The sequence below is a fragment of the Symphalangus syndactylus genome, chromosome 22, assembly GCF_028878055.3.
Source record: "Symphalangus syndactylus isolate Jambi chromosome 22, NHGRI_mSymSyn1-v2.1_pri, whole genome shotgun sequence".
NCBI classification, from domain to species: domain Eukaryota; kingdom Metazoa; phylum Chordata; class Mammalia; order Primates; family Hylobatidae; genus Symphalangus; species Symphalangus syndactylus.
This window is the reverse complement of record NC_072444.2, coordinates 8,579,035-8,602,407: the sequence shown is the minus strand read 5'-3', so window position 1 is coordinate 8,602,407 and position 23,373 is coordinate 8,579,035. Positions and strand designations below refer to the sequence as shown.

Sequence of the window (23,373 nt, the reverse complement as noted above, 5' to 3'; positions counted from 1 at the left end):
TGCCTCAGCCTCCCGAGTAGCTGGGACTACAGGCGCCCGCCAACACGCCTGGCTAATTTTTTTGTATTTTTAGTAGAGACGGGGTTTCACCGTGGTCTCGATCTCCTGACCTCGTGATCCGCCCGCCTCGGCTTCCCAAAGTGCTGGGATTACAAGCGTGAGCCACCGCACCCGGCCTCTCTTGAGAGTTTTAATTCATGACTTTAAAAAATAAAACTATAAATTTCAATGATCTGGGGGTTTATCCTTCTAGCTACTAGACAGGCAAAATAATCTTAATATGTGGTAAGTTTTATTCATTAACTAACATATGGAAAAGCTAAGATATAAAGATCTGACTAAAACCACAAGATTTTGTGACAAAAGGGCAACTAGTGTACTCAAAATTCTTTCACACTTTACATGAAGTGGCTTATTACAAAAAATAAAATCTATATAATACAATCAAAGCCAGCAAAAGTTACCACAGAGCTGAAAAGGTATAAACAAGTGCTGCTAATATTGTTGCTTCCTTGACATGCATCTAGGATTCCTGCCCCTCCCTTCCCTACAATGACTCTTTTTTTCTTTTTCTTTTTTTTTTTTTTGAGATGAAGTTTTGCTCTTGTTGCCCAGGCTGGAGTGCAATGGCACGATCTTGGCTCACCGCAACCTATGCCTCCAAGGTTCAAGCGATTCTCCTGCCTCAGCCTCCCAAGTAGCCGGGATTACAGGCATGTGCCACGATGCCCAGCTAACTTTGTATTTTTAGTAGAGACAGGGGTTTCTCCATGTTGGTCAGGCTGGTCTTGAACTTCTGACTTCGGGTGATCTGCCTGCCTTGGGCTCCCAAAGTGCTGGGATTACAGGCGTGAGCCACCGCGCCAGGCCCTTGCAGTGACTCTTGAAGTTTATGGGGCGGGTAGAAATGTAAGAGACCTTAATGGGAACTGGAATGGTCTATATGATCCTGGGAGATCTTTGTTGTATTTGTGGTCCCAAATCATCTTTCAAAAAGTTCTCTAAAACAGTGGCAATCTACATTAGGGTTGCCTGGTGTAATAAAATGGCAGGCAATGAACTCTTGCTTACATACCTCTTCTCCAAATCCTCTCAGGGTCCATAGAATCCTTTCCTGCACACTAAATCTCTGAAGAACTCATTTGTTTCTTTATTTGGTCATCTTCCTATTATACAAGCTCTTTTTTTTTTTGAGACAGAGTCTTGCTCTGTTGCCCAGGTTGGACTGCAGCGATGCAATCTCCGCTCACTACAACCTCCACCTCCCAGGTTCAAGCAATTCTCCTGCCTTAGCCTCTAGAGGAGCTGGGATTACAGGTGCCCACCACCACACCCAACTAATCTTTGTATTTTTAGTAGAGATGGGGTTTCACCATGTTGGCCAGGCTGGTCTCAAACCCCTGACTTCAAGTGATCCACCTACCTCGGCCTCCTAAGGTGATGGGATTACAGGTATGAGCCACTGTGACCAGTCTAGACAAGCATTTTATGCCTTGTTTAATTTTAAACTTAACCTATAACCCTTCAGCCTAACATATCTACTGATAAATCTCACTTCTACAAATCTGAACTCCAGCAATTCTTCAAAGAGCTATCTAAAGCATCCAAAATCTGTTTCTGAGTTTCAATTATTACTTTTTTTTTTTTTTTTGAGACAGAGTCTCGCTGTCGCCCAGGTTGGAGTGCAGTGGCACGATCTCGGCTCACTGCAAGCTCCACCTCCCAGGTTCACGCCATTCTCCTGCCTCAGCCTCCTAAGTAGCTGGGACTACAGGTGCCTTCCGCCAAACCCGGCTAATTTTTTTTTTTTTTTTTTTTTTTTTTAAGTAGAGACGGGGTTTCACCGTGTTAACCAGGATGGTCTCGATCTCCTGATCTCGTGATCAGCCCGCCTCAGCCTCCCAAAGTGCTGGGATTACAGGCCACCGCGCACGGCCTCTGAGTTTCAATTACTAATCACAATCTAGATATGTTCAAACATGCTTCTCAGTATGGAGATCCACTGCCCTTCTGTTTGGGGACTATAAGCTTACATCTACAGCTAAGTTATGCTTTTTCTTTTGTACTCACTCCTTCCTTTCAGACTCCCCAGCGTTTTTGCCATACAGGCAATTTTTGCTTGAAATACATCTTTACCATTGGTCTTCTTCCCAGAAGTCGTTTTCCTCTGTAATGATTCCTCAATGATGCCAGGTGGTCATATTGTGTGCTGTTTGGTGACCGTCGTACCTGTCTTTGAAACTCTAAAATGACTTCATTTCAACCTTGACTTTCAATGACATTTCACGCATATCATGGTTTGGCAGCATAACTGTAAGAATGAGCAGTTCCGGGCCGGGCGCGGTGGCTCACGCTTGTAATACCAGCACTTTGGGAGGCCGAGGCGGGCGGATCACGAGGTCAGGAGATCGAGACCACGGTGAAACCCCGTCTCTACTAAAAATACAAAAAATTAGCCGGGCGTGGTGGCGGGCGCCTGTAGTCCCAGCTACTCGGAGAGGCTGAGGCAGGAGAATGGCGTGAACCCGGGAGGCGGAGCTTGCAGTGAGCCGAGATTGCGCCACTGCACTCCAGCCTGGGGGACAGAGTGAGACTCCGTCTCAAAAAAAAAAAAAAAAAAAAAATGAACAGTTCCTTAAAAAAACCACCCAGGTATTTAGAGTCCTGAAAGGCTCTTTCCTCTTATTGCTCCATCTTCCTTTTGGGTTGCTCACTTCTTCCTTCCACAGCCTTTGAATTCCTACTCATTGATTTTGAATTTTCAGTGTAAAATCTTAATAGTCGTTCTTTCTGGTTTATGTTGTTAAATTTCTAGATTCTTCATAAGGCTCAATCCATGCTAGATTGTTTATTATTTTTCATAATTGCTTCTTAGTGGACCATGTCTTCAACATTACGACATTAAAAAAATATTTTTCCCTATTCATCAAAAAGCAAAAAAAGTCATCATTGTACTTATTTTATTAGAGATGGGGGTCTTGCTGTTACCCAGACTGGAGTGCAGTGTCACAATCACAGCTCACTGTAGCCTTGAAACCCTAAGCTGAAGTGAGATCCTCCTGCCTCATCCTCCTGCCTCATCCTCCTGCCTCATCCTCCTGCCTCATCCTCCCGCCTCATCCTCCCGCCTCATCCTCCCGCCTCATCCTCCTGCCTCATCCTCTGAAGTAGCGAGGACTACAGGCGAGTGCCACCACCAAATTTAAAAAATTAAAAATTTTCTTTCGTAGAGATGGGGTCAGGCTGGTCTCAAACTCCTGGCCTGAAGTAATCCTCACACTTCAGCTGGGATTACAGGCACAAGTCACCATGCCTGAGCCCCAACTACGACATATACTATTCCCAGAAACCTAAATTTCTTCACTTCAAGCTCTATTCTTCAAAGCCCATTTCAACACATCTTTTCAAGCAAATCATTCCAAGTTTTACTAGTTACAGTTTAAAGCTAAAGCAAACATTTCTTAATTCCAAGTGCACATGTCATAATGCTTAATTTATTCAAGAGCAGAACTGTTTTCTGCCTCCTCCCCCAATTCATTTAGCATAGTGGTGGACATTTTGTTGATGGGTCATCAATACATTTGGTTGATGAATCAGTTTCCCATTAACAGTCTTGTCATTTCCTGCACACTATCACCTGAGTAATCTTAGAAAATAGACCTCACCAAACATGCTTTATGTTATCGAACACCAACAAGCAAAGATGTTCCCTCATCCCTCTGATTATAGCTGCCACTTACTGCCTAAGCCAAATGCTTTACATTTATTATCTCTAATCTTCCTTTTCCACATGAATGAGCAACCAGGTTCAGAGAAGTAACTTGCCCATACGTAGTAAGTGGTGGAACCAGGATTTGACTTAGGCCTGGCTGGATTCAAAATCCACACTTTGCCCACCAAAGTTAGTTATTCTGTTAATTTAGCTGGGCTCTGAAAAAAACTGGAGTTTTAACTTTCACATATATGATATGTATACAATAACGTCTACCCGCCACTTCAATATATCCTTAAGAACTGAACGTTTTACTGTAGAAAAGGAGTAATTTTCTAAGCCTTTTACTGTAAAAGAAATCAGTACTTTACTAAAGACATCCTCAGAAAGAAAACGATTCTTCCTAACGATTAATTTGAAATGGCTTTTTAAACCCAGATAATCATTTGAGAATACGGTAGCTACCAATTTGTCTCAAACGTGAAACATACTTAGGTAACTTTCAAAATGTTTCAGGTATCAGTTGCTAGTATAACCCTGGGGAGTAAACGGTAGCTATATTACACCTGTTGCAAAGCAGAGGTTTTTTTTTTTTTTTTTTTTTTTTTTAAAGCCAAGAGTTCTCTAACACCCAAGGTTTAGTGCCCTAAAATGTCACCCCAGTCCTTTTAATTTTATATCCATGGCTTCCAAGCCCTACCTAACATCTCCTGGTTCTCAGTTTTCCCCGTTGAGTATTTTCTCCAGGCCTGATTCCTCAACAGTTTTCCCGGAAACCTGTAGCTCATGCTGGCCCTATTTTTGCCGAAGTAGATTAAGAATACAAGTAATAGATCATACTCTGGGGGAGGCAGTAAGTTAACAATTTCGTCTCCGTCTGCGTTAACCAGACGCAGATACTAGCTAGGGTGGCCACTATTCTAACAAATTCTACAACGGCAGAGCCATTTTTCGGTAAGTTGGAGAACGGAAACTACAGCGTGCAAACTCTGTACGGAGTCTTAAAGATAAGGAGTTCAGACAGACTTTAATTTACTCTTGCAGAGGGAACGGTGAAGGCTTTCAGCACGGCAAGACGATACTTTCGAAACTGTCACTAGACTACTCAAACTGGAGTCTCCCGCCCAAAAGAGCGTGGCACATGGCTAAAAAGGGCCTCCCTCCAAGGCTCTAGTCCTCGGGAAAGACGCGCTGTGACCGTCTGATCCACGAGACTGGGCAAGAGGTGAAAGGGAGCAGGAAATCCTGTTTATTTCCAGTAGTCCTCAGAGCGGGAAAGGTTGGTCTCTACCCGAGACGAATCAGGCCCCAGTTCCGGGCCTAGGAAGGGAAAACGCAGGTCTCCCGGGCGCCCTGGAGCCGTGCCCCCCTGCCCGGAGCACCAGCCCCACTCGGGCTTTCCTTCTCCCCGTCCCACTCAGGGCCTCAGCACAGCTCCCATTATGCCTCCACCACCCCCACCCGCGCAGGCGCAGTGGGAACCGGGGCCTACCCGCGCGCCCGAGGCGCCGCCACTATGGCGGAGCCTGGCCCGGCCGGTAGCCGCTCCGCGCGGACCAGGCGTCCCTCTCCCGTCCCCGCGGCCTCCCCACCACCGCTGGGGTCTGTCCCCGCCCGGCCGGACCCTCTTTCGCCCTCCTCACCCGTTCTTCAGATCCACCTCCAGGATCTTCCCGTAGCCCTTAAAGAAGCGCTCCACATCGCGCTCTCGGGCCTGATAGCTCAGACGGCCGATGTACACCCGCGGCATCCCGGCAACGGCAGTGATGGCTGGCCCCGGCCCCAGCCCCCCTCAGGCGGCGGCGGGCAAAGCGAGAGCACGGCGGCAGCGACGGCGGCAACGGGCGGGCGGCGGGACGGACGCAGCCGAACCCCGGCGACGTACGCGAGCACGCAGCTCGCGAGCGCGCGCTTCCACTTCCCCCGCCCTTCCCCTAGGCGGAGGGTAACCGGAGAGAACGCGCGTTCGCTTCCCGCTCGGCCAGGACTGGGGGAGGAGCTTGCCCGGGGGCGCGCCGACGTGGGGCGGGGCAAGTTGATCGACAGGCGGTGCTGCGGCACGTCCTCGCGCGAGCTCGCCAAAGGGGTTCCTGCACCGCCCTCCGCAGTCAGCTAGCTTTGCCCCTCCCCCGGAAGTGTCCGCACCTCCCAGAGCCCAGGGAGCGAGCGTTCCTGCTTTTGTCCTTTGAACCGGGTGTGGTTTGGATTTTGGAGCTGGAGCTTTGGAATCAAACCTAGCTTCCAAACGATTGTGTACCCGTGACCTTGGGCTTGTTACGCGCGATGTCTCGGACCCTCCTTTATCTCTTCTGTAAAAGGGGGAGAGTAGTTCCTACCTTCCAGAGTTGTCTTGAGAATTATATGAGAATACGTACATAAAGCACGTAGTACTTATGTCATATCAAGTGCCCAATAAATGAGACCAGTATTACTTTTAAGAGAGGACACTGCTTAAATAGAAGCAGTGTGAGAAGCGGAGAAGGCTGGAGCTTTGGAGCTAGACTAGGCATGACGCCGAGTAAATTACTTGACCACAATCCAACCTATTTTTTTTTTTTTTTTTGAGAGTTTCGCTCTGTCACCTAGGCTGGAGTACAGTGGCGTGACCTCAGCTCACTGCAACCTCCGCCTCCCGGGTTCAAGCGATTCTCCTGCCTCAGCCTCCAGAGTAGCTGGGACCACAGGCGCCCGTCCCCATGCCCGGCTAATTTTTGTATTTTTAGTGGAGAGGAGGTTTCACCATATTGGCCAGGCTGGTCTCGAACTCCTGGCCTCAGGTGATCCGCCCGCCTTGGCGTCGCAAAGTGCTGGGATTACAGGCGTGAGCCACTGCGCCTGGCCTATCCAATCTGTTTTCTAACCTGTAAAATTAGGATAATGTATACCCATCTCAAGGATTACACAGCGTCACTAAATGGGGTAGTGTATGTGAACGTACTTGGAACAGTGTCTGAAACATGGTAAGAGCTCAATAAATATTGGTTCCCTTCTCATTAACTCCATGCACCTAGAACCACAAAGGGTTTTGTTTCTTTGCTTGTTTTTGTTTTTTGAATATTTTGAAAGGATAACTCAAGGTTCAAATGATATACAGTGAAAAGTCTTCGCTGTCCACCAGCCACTTAGTTTTTCTTCCCAGAGGCAAACAGTTTCTGAAATGTCCTTTAGGAGGTTAATTTACCCTTATAAAACAAATAGTAGGATACTATACATATGGTTCTATACAAAATATATTTTGAAAATCATTCCATAAGAGTATAAAAGGACTAGTTTTATGGCTCATATCATTTTATATAATTTATTTAGCCAGTGCCCTAGTGAAGGACATTGAAATAAGTTCCAACCTTTTGTTATTACACTGCTGCAGTAACTTTGCATTTCTCTCTCTCTCTCTCTTTCTCTCTCTCTCTCTCTATATATATATATATATATATATATCATCTATTCCTAGAAATAGGATATTTGGGTCAGAGTTTTGATAAGTTATTGCTCAATTCCCCTTAAGTGGCTGTTTCCTCATATCCTCATCAGCACCGTGTTATCAAACTTTTTGATCTTTGCCAATCTGAGAGGTGAAAAATGTTATCTCCAAGTGGTTTAATTTGCAAATACCATATTTTGCAGAGATATGAGTCTCTCTTCATATGTTTGAGATATATTTTCCTATTTGTGTCTGTGTATATCCTTTCCCCATTTCTCTTATTCATAAGTGCTCACTATATATTAGGAAAATCAGCTCTTTGTCAAATGAGTTGCAAATATTTTTTCCATTTGTTGACTTTTGACTTTGCCAAGAGCGTTTTTTAGCCATGCAAAAACATTAGATATTTATGGGATCAATTTATCCATCCTTTATTTTTCTTTGATTCTGGATTTTATTTTTAAATTTTTATTTATTCTACTTTTTTTTTTTTTAGACTGAGTCTCGCGCTGTCGCCCAGGCTGCAGTGCAGTGGCGCGATCTTGGCTCACTGCAACCTACGCCTTCTGGGTTCAAGCGTTCTCCTTCCTCAGCCTCCAGAGTAGCTGGGATTACAGGCACCTGCCACCATGCCCGGCTAATTTTTTTGTATTTTTAGTAGAGAAGGGGTTTCACTATGTTGGCCAGGCTGGTCTCGAACTCCTGACCTCATGATCTGTTTGCCTCAGCCTCCCAGAGTGCTGGGACTACAGGCGTGAGCCACTGTACCTGGCAATTTTTTTTTTTTTTTTTTTTGAGATGGAGTCTCGCTCTGTTGCCCAGGATGGAGTGTAGTGGCACTATCTTGGCTCACTGCAGTCTCTGCCTCCGGGTTCAAGCAATTCTCCTGTCTCAGCCTCCCAAGTAGCTGGGATTACAGGCATGTGCCACCACGCCTGGCTAATTTTTTTGTATCTTTAGTAGAGACTGGGTTTCACCATTGGCCAGGCTGGTCTCGAACTCCTGACCTCAGGTGAGGTGGCGTGAGCCACTGCGCCCGGCAAGAAATCTATTTTGAAAGTAATAATTAGTGGCTGGATGCGGTGGCTCATGCCTGTAATCCCAGCGCTTTGGGAGGTCAAGGCAGGAGGATCATCTGAGGTTAGGAGTTCAAGACCAGCCTGGTCAACATGGGGAAACCCCATCTCTACTAAAAATACAAAAAATTAGCCAGGTGTGATTGTGTGGGCCTGTAGTCCAGCTATTCAAGAGGCTGAGGCAGGAGAACTGCTTGAACCTAGGTGGCAGAGGTTGCAGTGAGCCGAGATCGTGCCATCGCACTCCAGCCTGGGTGACAAGAGCAAAACTCCATCTCAAAAACAGGCCACAGTGCCCAGCCTATTCTACTTTTTTAGAGATGGAGTCTCGTTGTTTTCCTGCCTGGTCTTAAACTACTGGGCTCAGGCCAGGCACAGTGGCTCACACCTGTAATCCCAGCACTTTGGGAGGCTGAGGTGGGTGGATCACCTGAGGCCAGGAGTTCGAGGCCAGCCTGGCCAACATAGTGAAACGCTGTCTCTATTAAAAATACAAAAAATTAGCCAGACATGGTGGCAGGCGCCTATAATCCCAGCTACTCGGGAGGCTGAGGCAGGAGCATAGCTTGAACCCAGGAGGCAGAGGCTGCCGTGAGCCAAGATCGTGTCATTGCACTCCAGCCTGGGCAACAAGAGCAAAACTTTGTCTCAAAAAAGAAACAAACAAACAACTGGGCTCAGGCAATCCTCCCTTCTGGACCTCCCAGTGTTGAGATTACAGGCATAAGCCACTGCACTCGACCTCCTATTTATTATTTTTTAAATTTAATTCAATTTTATTTTTTGAGACAGAGTTTTGCTCTGTCACCCAGGCTGGAATGCAGTGGCATGATCTTGGCTCACTGCAACCTGTGCCTCCTGGGTTCACACGGTTCTCCTGCCTCAGCCTCCTGAGTAGCTGGGACTACAGGTCCGTGCCACCACGCCAAGCTAATTTATATATATATATTTTTGAGACAGGGTTTAACTCTTGTTGCCCAGGCTGGAGTGCAATGGCACGACCCCCGCTCACCACAACCTCCGCCTCACGGTTTCAAGTGATTCTCCTGCCTCAGCCTCCTGAGTAGCTGGGATTACAGGCATGTGCCACCACGCCCAGCTAATTTTGTATTTTTAGTAGAGATGGGGTTTCTCCACGTTGGTCAGGCTGGTCTTGAACTTCCAACCCCAGGTGATTCACCCGCCTGGGCCTCCCAAAGGGCTGGGATTACAGGTGTGAGCCACCTTGCCCGGCCATAATCTTTAATTCATTTGGAATTCAGTAAGGTGTGAGGAACATAACATTCTTAAGAACTAGCAATCTGGCCTGGGCAACATGGCAAAAAACCGTCTCTGCAGAAAAAACAACAACAAAAATTAGCCAGGCATGGTGGTGCATGCCTGTAGTTCCAGCTACTTGGGAGGCTGAGATGAGGGGGATCTCCTGAGCCCAGGGAGGTTGAGGCTGCAGTGATCTGTGATCATGCCACTGTCCTCAAGCCTGGGTGTCAGAGTGAGACCCCATCACATGCACACATACACAAGAAAAACAACAAAACACCACCAAAACAAAAATCCTAGCACTAAGCTTGGTTGTTACATTAACCTATTGTACAGATGGGAATGAGAGCCCTCCAGAGGGGAAATGCTTGTCCCTAAAGACCTGCTTCTCCTTCCCCAATGCAAGTGGCACCACCATCAGCGAGGTGCCAAAGTTCAACCTTCAACCACTGCATTCAGTCTGTCCTTCTGATTATTCCTTCCAAATATTCACAAATTCATCCCTTCTTTCCATTCCCACTTCCTAAACTAGTTCAGGCCTCATCAGACTGGTCACAGTCGGGGCTTTGATATGTGCTACTCGCTCTGCCTGGAATACGGCTGGCTCCTTCTTATCAGGCCTCAGGCCTTCCTTGTCCACCTTATCTCAAGTGCTGTCTGTCATATTTCACAACACTTACTACACAGTCTGTAATTACCTTGTTTATTTATTTACTTGTGCATGGTCTTTCTCCACCACGGGAATGTAAGCTCGCTGGTCTCACAGGCCATGTTGTTTCCTGCTCTATCCCTAGCACCTAACAACAGTGCCTTTCACATAAAGAGTGTTTAAAATACTTACTGAATGAATAACATAAATAATCTCTCACCTGGACTACTTCAGTGGCCTCCCGATTCTGCCTTTTTCTCAGGCCTCCCCATGAGACACAGACTCAGGGAAATTTGAACTCTCTTCCAGTTGACATGTCAAGAACAAAAGGAGTCTTGAGAAGAGTGGCACCTCCAAGGCCACCTGTGGAGCCAAAAGAATTGGGACTGTCTGCTGTAGTGACCAGATATGGTCAGGGGACTGGCCTCTAGTGCCAGCTCTGCATCCTGCTGTGTGATCTGGAACAACTCACTTCACATCTCTGGGAGACTGCTGCTTCTGTAAAGTGGTGACATTAACATCTCAATGACATAGGAAAGTTGTAAGAATCTCTTTTTTCTTTCATAAGGTGCCAATGTCTCCTTTCCACTTACCTTTCAGCTAGCCCTGCTGTCTTCCCAGGAATGTTCCTACCTTCAGATGCAAGCAGATGTTGTACCAGGACTGAGCCTTCTCTTCTCCACCATTTCCAGCTGCTCTGGCTTGGCCTAGTGCCCTACTCAGGGCATGGTGCCTGACAATAAGCGTGGGGCTGGTGGGTGTTCTGAGAGTTTCCATGCACAAGTACAGTCTGGCACACACAGGTTAATGCAAGAGCTTTTTTCTTTTCTTTTTTGAGACCGAGTCTCACTCTGTTGCCCAGGCTAGAGTGCAGTGGTGAGATCTCGGCTCACTGCAACCTCCGCCTCTGGGTTCAAGCGATTCTCGTGCTTCAGCCTCCTGAGTAGCTGGGACTACAGGCATGAGCCACCATGCCTGGGTAATTTTTGTTGTATTTTTAGTAGAGACTGGGTTTCACTATGTTGGCTGGTCTCGAACTCCTGACCTCAGGTGATCTGCGCACCTTGGCCCCCCAAAGTGCTGGGTTACAGGCGTGAGCCACCACGCCTGGCCGCAAGAGCTTTATTCTTCTCGGCCTCAGTCTTCCCCTGAGGAAATTGGGTGTAATTATCTCATCTCCCAAGAAAGAACACATTTATCAATTTTTTTTTCTTTTTTTGTTGAGACAGAGTCTCACTCTGTCGCCCAGGCTGGAGTGCAGTGGTGCGATCTCGGCTCATTGCAATCTCTGCTTCCTGGGTTCAAGTGATTCTCCTGCCTCAGCCTCCTGAGTAGCTGGGACTACAGGCACATACCAGCACGCCTGGCTAATTACAGGTGTGAGGCACCTCACCTGACCTAAAGAACCTAATCTTAATTTTACTCCTGTGGCCTCTGGCAGCCTTCCCTCCTTCTTAGGCTTTTTTCGCTTGCCTGCATTGATCATCTGTACAATCACTTGTCCCACTAACCTAGAGGACAGGGAACAGGAAAGAGTTGGGTCTGATCTTGAACCCAGAAGGTGGCACATTTTCCCCAGAGGGCAACGCAGACCTTTCCCAGCCCCAGGCTGAAGCTCAGTCCTTTTTTCCAGCAGAACAAAAGATGCTCCCAAAGAAAAGATGATTATGCTGGGAGTCCGTGTGCAAACTGGCATGCAATTAAACCTTCTGGCCGGGCACAGTGGCTCACGCCTGTAAACCCAGCACTTTGGGAGGCCGAGGTGGGCGGATCACGAGGTCAGGAGTTCAAGACCAGCCTGGCCAACATAGTGAAACCCCGTCTCTACTAAAAATACAAAAATTAGCCGGGTGTGGTGGTGCGCGCCTGTAGTCCCAGCCACTCGGGAGGCTGGGGCAGGAGAATCGCTTGAACCCGGGAGGTGGAGGCTGCAGCGAGCCGAGATTGCCCCACTGTACACCAGCCAGGGCGACAGTGTGAGACTTCATCTCAAAAAAATAAAAAATAAAAATAAATACATAAATAAATAAATAAAACCTTCTGATCCAGTTTTTCCATATTGCTCCACTGCCTAAAATCTCTTGGTGCCTCCCTAGGGCTTCAGGGTAAGTCCTGACATCATGTTCCTTTGTGATCTGACCCTCGCCCACGTCTCCCACCTCAGTTCCCACATTTCCCCCACGTCTAAGGCAGCAGCTACACTTGACTGCAGTTCCCTGAGTGCCAGGCTCTCAGGCCTCTAAACTCTCACATGTGCTGTTGGCTTTGCTGGGTATGCAGTTTCCTGCTGGGTTTTCAAGACTGGCTGTGGGAGACACTTCCTCTAGTAATCCTTTCTTGATGCCCTCAAGCAGAGCTGGGGCCCCTGTGTGTCCTCTCAAGGCCCTCTGAACACCTCCATGTCAGTGACCCCATCATTATACTGTACTGGTCAGTCTTGCATAGGCTAAGCAACCTGAGGGCCAGCAGCACTTCTTTCACTGGCATCCTTAGCTTTGGGCACTCAGGAGGCACTCAATAAATACATCCTGAATGAGGCTCCTGAGTGCAGGGTACAGAGGGCCAGGTGATAAGGGAGATACCCTGAAGCCTCTGTTCTTTGCTTTGAGCAAATGAATCGTGAAGCAAATACCAAAAAGTCACGTCAAGCTCTTCTCTCGGCCTGAATAAAGCTCACTCATTTGTCAGAGCCTACCTTCAAACTTCACCTCAAGGAGGCATACCCCCGACCCTGGGGCCACGGCAAGATCTTTATTCTGCTCTTACGGCACCCCACATATCTTCTTTTTTTTTTTTTTTTTTTTGAGACGGAGTCTCGCTCTGTCACCCAGGCTGGAGTGCAGTGGCGCGATCTCGGCTCGCTGCAAGCTCCGCCTCCCGGGTTCACGCCATTCTCCTGCCTCAGCCTCTCCGAGTAGCTGGGACTACAGGCGCCCGCCACCACGCCCGGCTAATTTTTTGTATTTTTAGTAGAGACGGGGTTTCACCGTGGTCTCGATCTCCTGACCTTGTGATCCGCCCGCCTCGGCCTCCCAAAGTGCTGGGATTACAAGCGTGAGCCACCGCGCCCGGCATTCCACATATCTTCTTTACAGCACTAGTCACTATGGTAATTACTGTGAGACTGTTTAATGCACGGTTTATCAATGACCTCATGAACATTGAACATTTGGGGCCGGATTTTTTTTTTTTTTAGATAGGGTCTTGCTCTGTTGCCTAGGCTGGAGTGCAGTGGCATGGCCATGGCTCACTGCAGTCTAGACCTCCCAGGCTCAGGTGATCCACCTCAACCTCCCGAGTAGCTGGGACTACAGGTGCACAGCACCACGCCTGGCTAATGTTTGTATTTTTTGTAGAGATGGCGTTTCACCGTGTTACCTAGGTTGACCTCGAACTCCTGGGCTCAAGTGATCCACTCGCTTTGGCTTCCCAAAGTGCTGGGATTACAGGTGTGAGCCACTGTGCCAGGCCTTGGATAATTCTTTGTTGCAGGAGGCTGTTCTGTGTCCTGTGGTGGGTTTAACAGCAGCACTCACTCTGCCTGCTAGATGCCAGTAGCAACCTCCTTCCCAAGCTGTGACAGCCAGAAATGTCCCCAGACATTGTCAAATCTCCTGGGGGTAAAATCGCCTCTGGTTGAGAACGACTGGTATACTGTCTATGTCTCCAGTTAGAATGGCAGTTCCATGAGAGTGGAGACCCCACGTCCAAGTTCCTCAGGGCTCTGATGACCTCAGCCTGGCATCCACTCTTCCATGCAGCTGATCCTCCCCAAGCCCCGGACTGGGCGGCACGCTACCTGAGAAGCACATCAAAGCGTTCGTTCTACAGGACCCTCCTCTGTGGGCTTGTGCAGCTTGGGGCCAGGGATGGTGGCCTACTGGCCTTTGTACTGCCAGTACCCACCTAGGCTTTGCTTTCAGGGTGGTCAGAAAATGATTACTGGGGGAACACATGACAGAAAAGCAGGAAAGGGGCCTCTTGGTGCTGTGAGCTGACCAGTGTACAGTGATGGTCCTTCTCAACAGGGATGACTTCTACTTTTTGGAAGGGAGACTTCAGACTTTATTAGATACCTTAAGGCTAGCCCTGGGGAAAACCGTGGCTGGCTTCACCATCCTCCTAATAGGAAGAGGCAGTGAGGAGAGCAGTAGTCTGGGGAAGGTGGGAGCCCCAACTGAGGGGCCTGCACCCAGCCCCTCAGATCCGCCTCCCCTCCCATGTCACTCCAGCTCTTTTGGGATGATCACATGGTGAGAATCTGCTTTGAAGATACGAAGGGCTTCATGGAGGCTTCCAAGGCAGACTGGTAGTCCTGCAGCGGGACCTGGGAGCAGGCTGGGGCTGTGAGCTGGCCTCGGCGGATGAGATCGCACAGGGTGAGGATCAGCTCCTTGAACTGGTCTGCAGGAGGTTGGAGGAAATCAGACAGAAGAACAGCAGCTGGGGCTTGGTGAGATGTGGCACGGGGATGCCCTATGGGCAGGAGCTGGCACCGAGCTCCAATAAAGCCTTGAGAGTCCTGGCTGCGCCAAGGATAGGGTGGCTGTGGGGGCAGCCTGGTCCCTGCCTATCTTTAGGACAGTGAGGTCCAGATGGGGACAGAGGAACATAGGAGTGGCTCTAGGGGCTGAGGGGCAGGCAGGCAGAGACCACCCTTCAGAGTGGTGGCTAAGATGGCACAGACTCACAGAACCTGGCCGCAGTGGAGCCAGGAGCACTGAATGGTGGGAGGAGAAGGATGGCGGAGGCAGGGAGGCCAGAGGAGGCCCAGGGAGCACACCAAGTGATGTAGAACAGTCGAGCTCTGCTCAGGCAATGGCGCTCTCCGAGAGCCCAGGACTCCCTTAGAACCCCACGACCTGACGCCACCAATGTCCCCTTCCTGGGCCTGCCTCCTGCGAAGGACCCTACATGGTACAGGAAGTTGAGAAGTGAAGGCCTCGGCTGAGAAGTGTTTTTCCATAGACTAAATTCATTCAGCCTTCAAATCTAGTCATATCTACTGGTTAAAACACTTCAGTGGCTCCTCAGTTGCCTTTAAGCGTGAGTCTTGTCTGGGCGTGGTGACTCGCGCCTATAATCTGGGAAGCTGAGGCAGGTGGATCACTTGAGCCCAGGAGTTTGAGACCAGCCTGGGCAACATGATGAAACCCCATCTCTACTAAAAATACAAAAACTAGCTGGATGTGGTGGCGTGTGCCTGTGGTCCTAGCTACTTGGGAGGCTGAGGTGGGAGGATCGCCTGAACCGTGGAGGTTGAGGCTGTAGTGATCTGTGACCATACCACTGCACTCCAGCCAGGGCAACAGAGTGATACCTTGTCTAAAAAAAAAAACCCCTCAAAACAGCAAAAAACCCCCAGTGAGTCTGAATGCCTTAATCAGGTTTATAAGGCCTTTGTAACCTGGTCACAACCCACTCACCCAATTTTCCAGCCCCAGCTCAGATCTAGTGCTCCAGGTCGCTCGGAAGCACTTCAGTGCCTAGTTGCACATGTGATTTTCGATTTTTTCTGCCCGAAACACTGCCTTCATGCCACCACCTTCCTCCCCTTCACTTGGATAACTCCATGTTATGCTTTGTCCTGAGTTTGGAGATCCCATTCTGGGGAGCCAGTCCTCCAGGAGATGAATAGGGAGATGACCTGTTTACATCCTGGCTGCATCCCTCCCTGCGGGGAGGTGACTTTGGGCACACTACTTAACCACGCTGAACCTCGCTAACAAGAGTTTAAACTTATGACATTTAAACTGAGGCAGAGATTAAGTAACTTGCCCAAGGTCCCACCGCTGGCTAGGCAGAACCTCTATCCAGTAGTGTGGAAGCAGAATTGGAACCCAGGCAGGCTGGCTCCAGAGTCTATTCTCTCTGCTTGGCTATCCATCTTTCCCCACTGTCAGCTCTTCAGGACGGGGGCAGTGTCTGTCTTGTTCTGTGCCCCTAAGACTAACCCAGTTTAGTCCAATAACTATTTGCTGACTGTAGCTGGGCTAAGGCTATTCTCTTTGATCCTTCTGTGGGGCTGGGGACCCAATCACCCCTCCAGGGCTCACAATAGCTGGTCATTTCTGCTGCCATTTTCAGGCACTGCCCTCATCTGTGACTCTTGGCACTGGGCCATGCACTCACCTGGACTATGGTCCTTCTTCCACTGGGACAACCAAAAGCCCCGAAGTTTGAGATCCTTAAAAATGAGCAGGCTCTGCAGACACAGGAAGGACATGCTGGGCTCTGAGGGCAAGAACTTCAGGTACCGCTTAAGGGTACAGACTCCCCTCCAGGGACGGGGCATTGCCTGTTTAGACAGCTGTCGTGCCAGGGGATGTGGCCTGGCTGAGGTGTCTGGCCCGGCTCCAGGCATGCCTCCCCCTGCACCCAGCTTACCACAGAGGCTATGACGGGCTGCTTGGCCATCCCCCCATAGGTTACCATGGTTCCTCCACGCCTAAAGAGTCCGAAGAGAACAAAGAGTGGGTGCAAGGCAGAGACAGAGCCCTTCCTGAACCTGCCATGGTGCTTCTACTCCAACCCTGGTTCCTTTATAAACCCTGCTGTCAGAATCTCTGGGAAAAGTTGAAAAATACAGATTCCAGCTGGGCGCAGTGGCTCCTGCCTATAATCCCAGCACTTTGGGAGGCTGAGGCAGGTGGATCACTTGAGCCCAGGAGTTCAAGACCAGCTTAGGCAAGAAAAGGAGACCCCACCTCTACAAAAAAAGTACAAAAAATTAGCCGGGCAAGGTGGCATGCCTGTAGTCCCAGCTTCTTGGGAGGCTGAGGTGGGAGAATCACCTGAGGCCATGAAATTGAGGCTGCAGTGAGCCCTGATTGCACCACTGTGCTCCAGCCTGGGCAACAGAGTGAGACCTTGTCTCAGAAAATGAATGAATGAATGAATGAATGAATAAATGCATGCTGGGGATGGCAGCTCACACCTGTAACACCAGCACTTTGGGAGGCCAAGGCAGGAGGATTGCCTGAGCCCAGGAGTTTGAGACCAGCTTGCGCAACAGAGTGAGACCCTGTGTCTACAAATAGTAATAAAAAAAATTAGCTGGGCATGGTGGTACATGCCTGTGGCCCCACTCAGGAGGCTGAGGTGGGAGGATCACTGGAGCCTGGGAGGTTGAGGCTGCAGTGAGCTGAGACTGCACTGCTGCACTCTAGCCTAGGCAACACAGTGAGACCATCTCAACACAAAACAAAACAATAAAGAAACCAGATTCCTGGCCGGGCGCGGTGGCTCACGCCTGTAATCCCAGCACTTTAGGAGGCCGAGGCGGGCGGATCATGAGGTCAGGAGATCGAGACCACGATGAAACCCCGTCTCTACTAAAAATACAAAAAAATTAGCCGGGCGTGGCGGCGGGCGCCTGTAGTCCCAGCTACTTGGAGAGGCTGAGGCAGGAGAATGGCGTGAACCCGGGAGGCGGAGCTTGCAGTGAGCCAAGATGCGCCACTGCACTCCAGCCTGGGCGACAGAGCGAGACTCCGTCTCAAAAAAAAAAAAAAAAAAAAAAAGAAACCAGATTCCTAGGTCCAATCCCAGACCCAATGAATCAGGGGACGAGAATGTATATTAAACACACACACACACCTGCTCTGGAAGACGTGGGTGTTTAGCCAGGGTTGGGAATCCATTGATCTAACCCACCCAGTTAGGCTTTGATTAAGTGCTGAAAAGAAACATGCTCTCCCCAGCTGAGAGTTCAGCCTTGCCTCCGCTCTCACAGGTGTCCGACCTCGGGCGATGCAGTGAAAATGGCCCAGACCTCATCTCTTCATCTGCCAATGCTCATTCTAAGAATCAACGTGAGGAAACACTCTATAGATAAGGAGTGATGTGGACTGTGCAGGGAACAATGAGAAGCATCCTCTCACTGCAGGAGGTGCCTTCTCAGTACCTGCTGTCTGACACCCACACCCCCACATCAGCTGACATACAAGAGTGAGACTAACATAATTTTTAAGTGAATAAGCCTGGAGTTCACATGCTTGACTTAACCTGTGTTCCCCTCCCCACTCCTTGGCTCTTCTAGGAGTCTGTTGATCAAGGATGACCTCAGGCACATTTGGGGACAACACAAGGTAGACTTTCAAAACCACCGAATGGAAGGAGCTGCTGTCCTAGGGCAGGTGCTTCTGTCCCTGAGGCTGCTGGGTAGTTTGCTCTTAAGTGCCCCTCGACTGCCACCTGCTATAGAAAGTAGCTCCTGGGAGCCGAGCCCTCTCCCCTCTGTATCCCTGCTGCACTTCGTCTAATCAGACTAGCTGACACTTACCAGGCTTCTACTATGTGCCAGGCACAGTTCTAAGCATTTTGCATGTACTGCCTCAGGGAATCCTCGTAACAATCTTGTTTTAGAGACGAGAAAGCTGAGGCCCATCCGTCATTTGTACAGCAATTTGTATATCACCCAGTGTCCTTTAGACCAGCGGTCCCTAACCTTGCTGGCACCAGGACTGGTTTCATGGAAGACAATTTGTCCACGGACTGGAGTGGGGGAGATGGTTTTGGGATGAAACTGTTCCACCTCAGATTCTCAGGCATTAGATTCTCATAAGGAGCGCGGGACCTAGATCCTTTAAACGCGTGGTTCGCAATAGGGTTCACATGCCCATGAGAATCGAATGCTGCCGCTGATCTGTCAGGAGGCAGAGCTCAGGCGGCCATGTTCGCTTACCCACTGCTTGCCTCCTGCTGCGTGACCTGGTTCCTAACAGGCCACGAACCGGTACCGGTCTGCAGCCTGGGGGCTGGGGACCCCTGTGTTAGACTACCCTTCAGAGGCAGAGGGTTTATATAGCCCCCATTTTACAGATGAAGAGATGGAGGCCTGGATTGTTTTTCACATACTGCCTAACTTTCCATAGGCCCACAGCCAGTAAGTCACAGAGCTGGGGCTTGAACCCAGCCATTCTGACTCCAGTGCCTGCACCCGTAACAATGCTTCCTCCTGCAATGACACTGGGATTGAGGTCTGCCGTAGGGGCTGTCAGGTATGGGGCTGTCAGGTATGGGGCTGAGGCGGTGTGCTCAAATGTGGGGTCAAGCCTGGCTCTCCTGCTGACTAGACTTTGGGCCAGGTACTTGACCTCTTTGGACCTCACTTTTTTTTGAGACACAGTCTTTCTCTGAAGCCCAGGCTGGAGTGCAATGGCACGATCTTGGCTTACTGCAACCTCCGCCTCCTGGGTTCAAGCGATTCTCCTGCCTTAGCCTCCCAAGTAGCTGGGATTACAGGCGCCCACCACCATGCCTGGGTAATTTTTGTATTTTTAGTAGAGACGAGATTTCACCATGTTGGCCAAGATGGTCTCAAATTCTTGACCTCAGGTGATCCACTTGCCTCAGCCTCCCAAAGTGCTAGGTTTATAGGCATGAGCCACCGCGCCCGGCCTGGGCGTCATTGTTTTAAAGTATAAAACAGAGATTAGAACTGCACCTCCTGTCTAGGTGGTTGTGGGAGGGGTAAGTCAAGCACTGCACACAGTCTGGTGCACGATGAATACTCACCACAGCACTCTGGCCACGTGACTCACCTGCTCATCTAGCCTGTGAATTCTCAGAGGGCACATCAGTGTCGCAGCCCTCTCTGTACCTGGTACCTAGAAAGTGCTCAGCAAGCATGTGCTAGCTGAATCCATGCTATTGAGGGGGTTCCTGCTTTAGTTAGGAAGTGTCTTTTTACGCACACTCTAGCTCAAGAAGCTTATTTTTATTTTATTTTTATTTTTTGAGATGGAGTCTTGCTCTGTCGCCTAGGCTGGAGTGCAGTGGCACAATCTTGGCCCACTGCAAGCTCCGCCTCCCAGGTTCACACCATTCTCCTGCCTCAGCCTTCCGAGCAGCTGGGACTACAGGCACCCGCCACAACGCCCGGCTAATTTTTTATATTTTTAGTAGAGACGGGGTTTCACCATGTTAGCCAGGATGGTCTCGATCTCCTGACCTTATGATCTGCCCGCCTCAGCCTCCCAAAGTGCTGGGATTACAGGCGTGAGCCATCGCGCCTGGCCTAGAAGCTTATATTAAGGGAAAGAAGAATGGAAGGACATGCATTAATATTGTCAATAGGGCTTATCCTCCTTGGTGATGGGGTGATAGGTAACTTTTTTTTTTCTTTTTTGAAAGGGAATCTCCCTCTGTCACCCAGGCTGGAGTACAGTGGTGTGATCTCGGCTCACTGCAACCTCCACCTCCTGGATTCAAATGATTCTTGTGCCTCAGCCTCCCGAGTAGCTGGGATTACAGGTGCCTGCCACCACACCCGGCTAGTTTTTTTGTATTTTTAGTAGAGACGGAGTTTCACCATGTTGGCCAGGCTGGTCTTAAATTCCTGGCCTCAAGTGATCTGCCTGTCTTGTTGGGATTACAAGTATGAACCACCATGCCTGTCCAGGTAACTTAAAAAAAAAAAATTAATTTTTTTTTTTTTTTGTAGTGATGGGGTCCCGTTATGTTACCCAGGCTGGTCTCGAACTCCTGGCCTCAAGTGATGCTTCCTCCTTGGCCTCCCAAAGTACTGGGATTATAGACATGAGCCACAGTGCCCAGCCAACAGGAAACTTTTAGGCTTAAGTTTTCCTTTGCACTTTTACATGTTTTCAAAATGTTTTGTAATAAGCATAATGTTAGCTTTAAAATTGGAATCTATTTTAAAAGCTAATACAAATTTTGAAAGGTTAAATAAGCTAGGACTAAGTGACTTTTTCAGACATCCCTAGGTTACAAATCCTTGACTATTCCTCTATGGCAGGCAGCTTAGCAGTCTACTTCTGGGGTCCCTTGGAAAAATAAAGCTGGATAGGCCAAAATTTTGGTCATCTACACAAGGGAAGGCTGAGAAAGCAGTGCCCAAATAGCTGGATGACTTTGGTCCTAGTTTCCACTCAACATTGTGCTGACCTGGCCTTGGCTCGAACTGGCCATGGGACTCAGTCACTTGATGGTCCTCCTAGCTAAAGACCTGGAGAGCTCCGGTGAGCTGGACCTGCAGGCCCAAGGGACTTACGCTAACTGCCGCAGCAGCTCTGTGGAGCTTTTCCCACCAACACAGTTGAGAGCAAGCCGTGGCTGGGGCATGTCCTGGAAAACAACAGAAGTGCAGTGAGGGAGCATCCCCGCTCTACATATAGGGTCTGAAGCTTGCCCAAGTGCTGTGTTAAAAAGAGGGAGTCAATGAGATGTTTATGCCTTTGTTTGTGTGCACGCACGTGTGTGTGTGTGTGTGTGTGTGTGTGTTTCTGCCTTTCAACTCACGCTTAGGAAGGGTCTTTTCTTTCTTTTTTCTTTTTCTAAGACAGGGTCTTGCTCTGTTGCACAGGCTGGAGTGCTGTGGTGCAATCATGGCTCACTGTTACCTCACCCTCCTGGGCTCAAGCAATCCTCCCACCTCAGCCTCCCGAGTAGCTGGGACTGCAGATGAGTATCATGATGCCCAGATAATTAAAAAAAAATTTTTTTGTAGAGATAGAGGTCTCACTATGTTGCTCAGGCTAGTCTCAAACTCTCCGACTCAAGCAATCTGCCTGCCTTGGCCTCCTGAAGTGTTGGGATTACAGGCGTGAGCCACCTCATCCGGCCAAGAAGGGCCTTTTCTGTAGCAACTTAATCCTGTTGTCCATTTTAGGACCTGGCAGAAGTCATCTTCTCTGGGAAAGAATAGGCAAAGGGCATCTGCGTGCAGTTTGGTGGGTTTCAGCTCCCTGGGTGCCCCCCTTTGCAGTCCTTTGACTCAGTTGATATTATATATGCTGATCTACTGCTTCAGACATGTTCGCAAGAAACGCATGCCCTCGAGTGTGTGTCTTTGGTTCCCCCAGACGGTTCAGTGAAAAGGGGCTGAGGGCCTGGTCACTTACTAGGCATGTTGTGGGGTGGAGGTTCTGGAAGGTTAAGAGGCTTTCAGTTCAGAGAGACTGAGGCCAGCTCTGACTCTCCCCCTTATAAACTATATGATTTTGGTTAAGCATTTCCTCTTTTCTGAGTCTTAGTTTCCTAATCTGTAAAACAGGTAACAGTTCCTTTGAAGAGCTTTTGTGGAAATTATCAGATAAAATGTAAGGCAGGTAGGTGGGAAAGGCTACTTCTTTTCTTTCTCTTTCTGTGTCTCTGTTTCCTCAGGTCCTCTCCTGCCAGTTCTAAGAGTTACATATGTGGGCTGATGCGGCCCACCACAAATGTTTAAACTGCAAGTCATACTGGGTTTCCTAAACGCTGTCTGTTTCTCGTGCCTCCCTTCCAGCATCTGGGCACTTAATGCATGCTGCCTGCCGCCTGGCTGGGGGAATGGGCTTTAACCAACCAAGAAGAGGCAAAGGGAGGTTTCCAGAGAGGAACGATGGGGCCAGTCCCCAGCTTGTCTGATGCATGTCAACTTTCTTCAGGGAGATGTGTGTGGACTGGAGGGGCAATGTCCCTCTTCCTAGGTACCTTAAAGAAGTTTTTCATTTCGGGCCTTCTTAGCTCTTCTTCTGTGATGACATGCTCAGCCCCCAGACTCTTCAGTCTGTCACTCAGCTTCTGGATATCAGGTCTGGAAACCAAACATAGGTCCCTGGTCACATCTGCCAACTTTTTCCACCAAAGTCCCCCAGGACCTCTCTGCCACAGCTGGGAGAACCCGTGCTGCTTTTTGCAGGAAGCTGGGATTAGGTTTAAGCCAGGCTTGAGCAGGGACCAGCCACCTAATTTCATCCAGTTTCAACAGCCCTTGGCTGTCTCCTCACTGGAAACGGAGTGAGATTGGGTGGTTTTCACAGGCCCTGACAGCTCAATAGTGCCCAGGGAGAAGTCACCTAACTTCCTGATTTCTTCTACTGCAAGGACAAACTCCACTCCCCCGCCCCCTTTTCAAGTGGTTCTTCAGAGTGTTGGACATACACAGTCTAGCCCAGGAGTGGCTCTGGGTCTCTTTGGTTAAGGCAAACGGAATGATTTTTGCGAGTACAATTGAGGAACTGAAGCTGATTTCAATTATACTGAGTGGGCTTCCATGACAGCCACAGCCACGTTCATGGACAGTGAGGCCTAGAGAAACTGGACAATGTGATGGAAAGAGAGTAAGTGAGGAAACCGAGTCTGTTACTGACTTGCTGTGTCTTCCAGGGCAAGCTGCTCCCTGAAACTTCAGTTTCCTCATCTGTAAAAGACAGATGACAAACCTGCCCCTGTCTCCTTCACGTCTGTATTTAGTGCACTTCCAGGTACCACACAAAAGCAAGGGTAAAGGGGCCTTGGGTTAGACAGT

The 23,373-nt window shown here is 49.2% G+C and overlaps 2 protein-coding genes across 15 annotated transcripts in view; both read right to left on the bottom strand.

Moving 5' to 3' along the window:
* The window catches only part of SRSF4 (serine and arginine rich splicing factor 4), a 35,039-nt gene extending 29,212 nt beyond the window's left edge, over positions 1–5,827 (bottom strand). The window contains exon 1 of one of the 3 annotated variants that reach the window (XM_055261337.2): positions 5,356–5,827. In XM_055261337.2, coding sequence (XP_055117312.1) covers positions 5,356–5,462 — 107 coding nt within the window. In that variant the 5' untranslated portion in view covers positions 5,463–5,827. The remainder of the gene's footprint in view (positions 1–5,355) is intronic. The other 2 variants (XM_055261338.2, XM_055261339.2) reach the window with 2 other exon arrangements.
* A 7,404-nt stretch (positions 5,828–13,231) lies between these two features.
* MECR (mitochondrial trans-2-enoyl-CoA reductase) overlaps positions 13,232–23,373 on the bottom strand; it is a 39,582-nt gene continuing 29,440 nt past the window's right edge. For 4 of the 12 annotated variants that reach the window (XM_055261348.2, XM_055261345.2, XM_055261344.2 and 1 more), the window contains 5 exons: positions 22,557–22,659; positions 21,136–21,209; positions 16,506–16,566; positions 16,251–16,323; positions 13,232–14,522 (listed from right to left, as the gene is read on the bottom strand). In XM_055261348.2, the coding sequence (XP_055117323.1) occupies positions 14,365–14,522; positions 16,251–16,323; positions 16,506–16,566; positions 21,136–21,209; positions 22,557–22,659 (469 nt within the window). In that variant the 3' untranslated portion in view covers positions 13,232–14,364. Of the gene's footprint in view, positions 14,523–16,250; positions 16,353–16,505; positions 16,567–21,135; positions 21,210–22,556; positions 22,660–23,373 lie in introns of all 12 variants that reach the window. The other 8 variants (XR_010118878.1, XR_010118876.1, XM_063631504.1 and 5 more) reach the window with 5 other exon arrangements.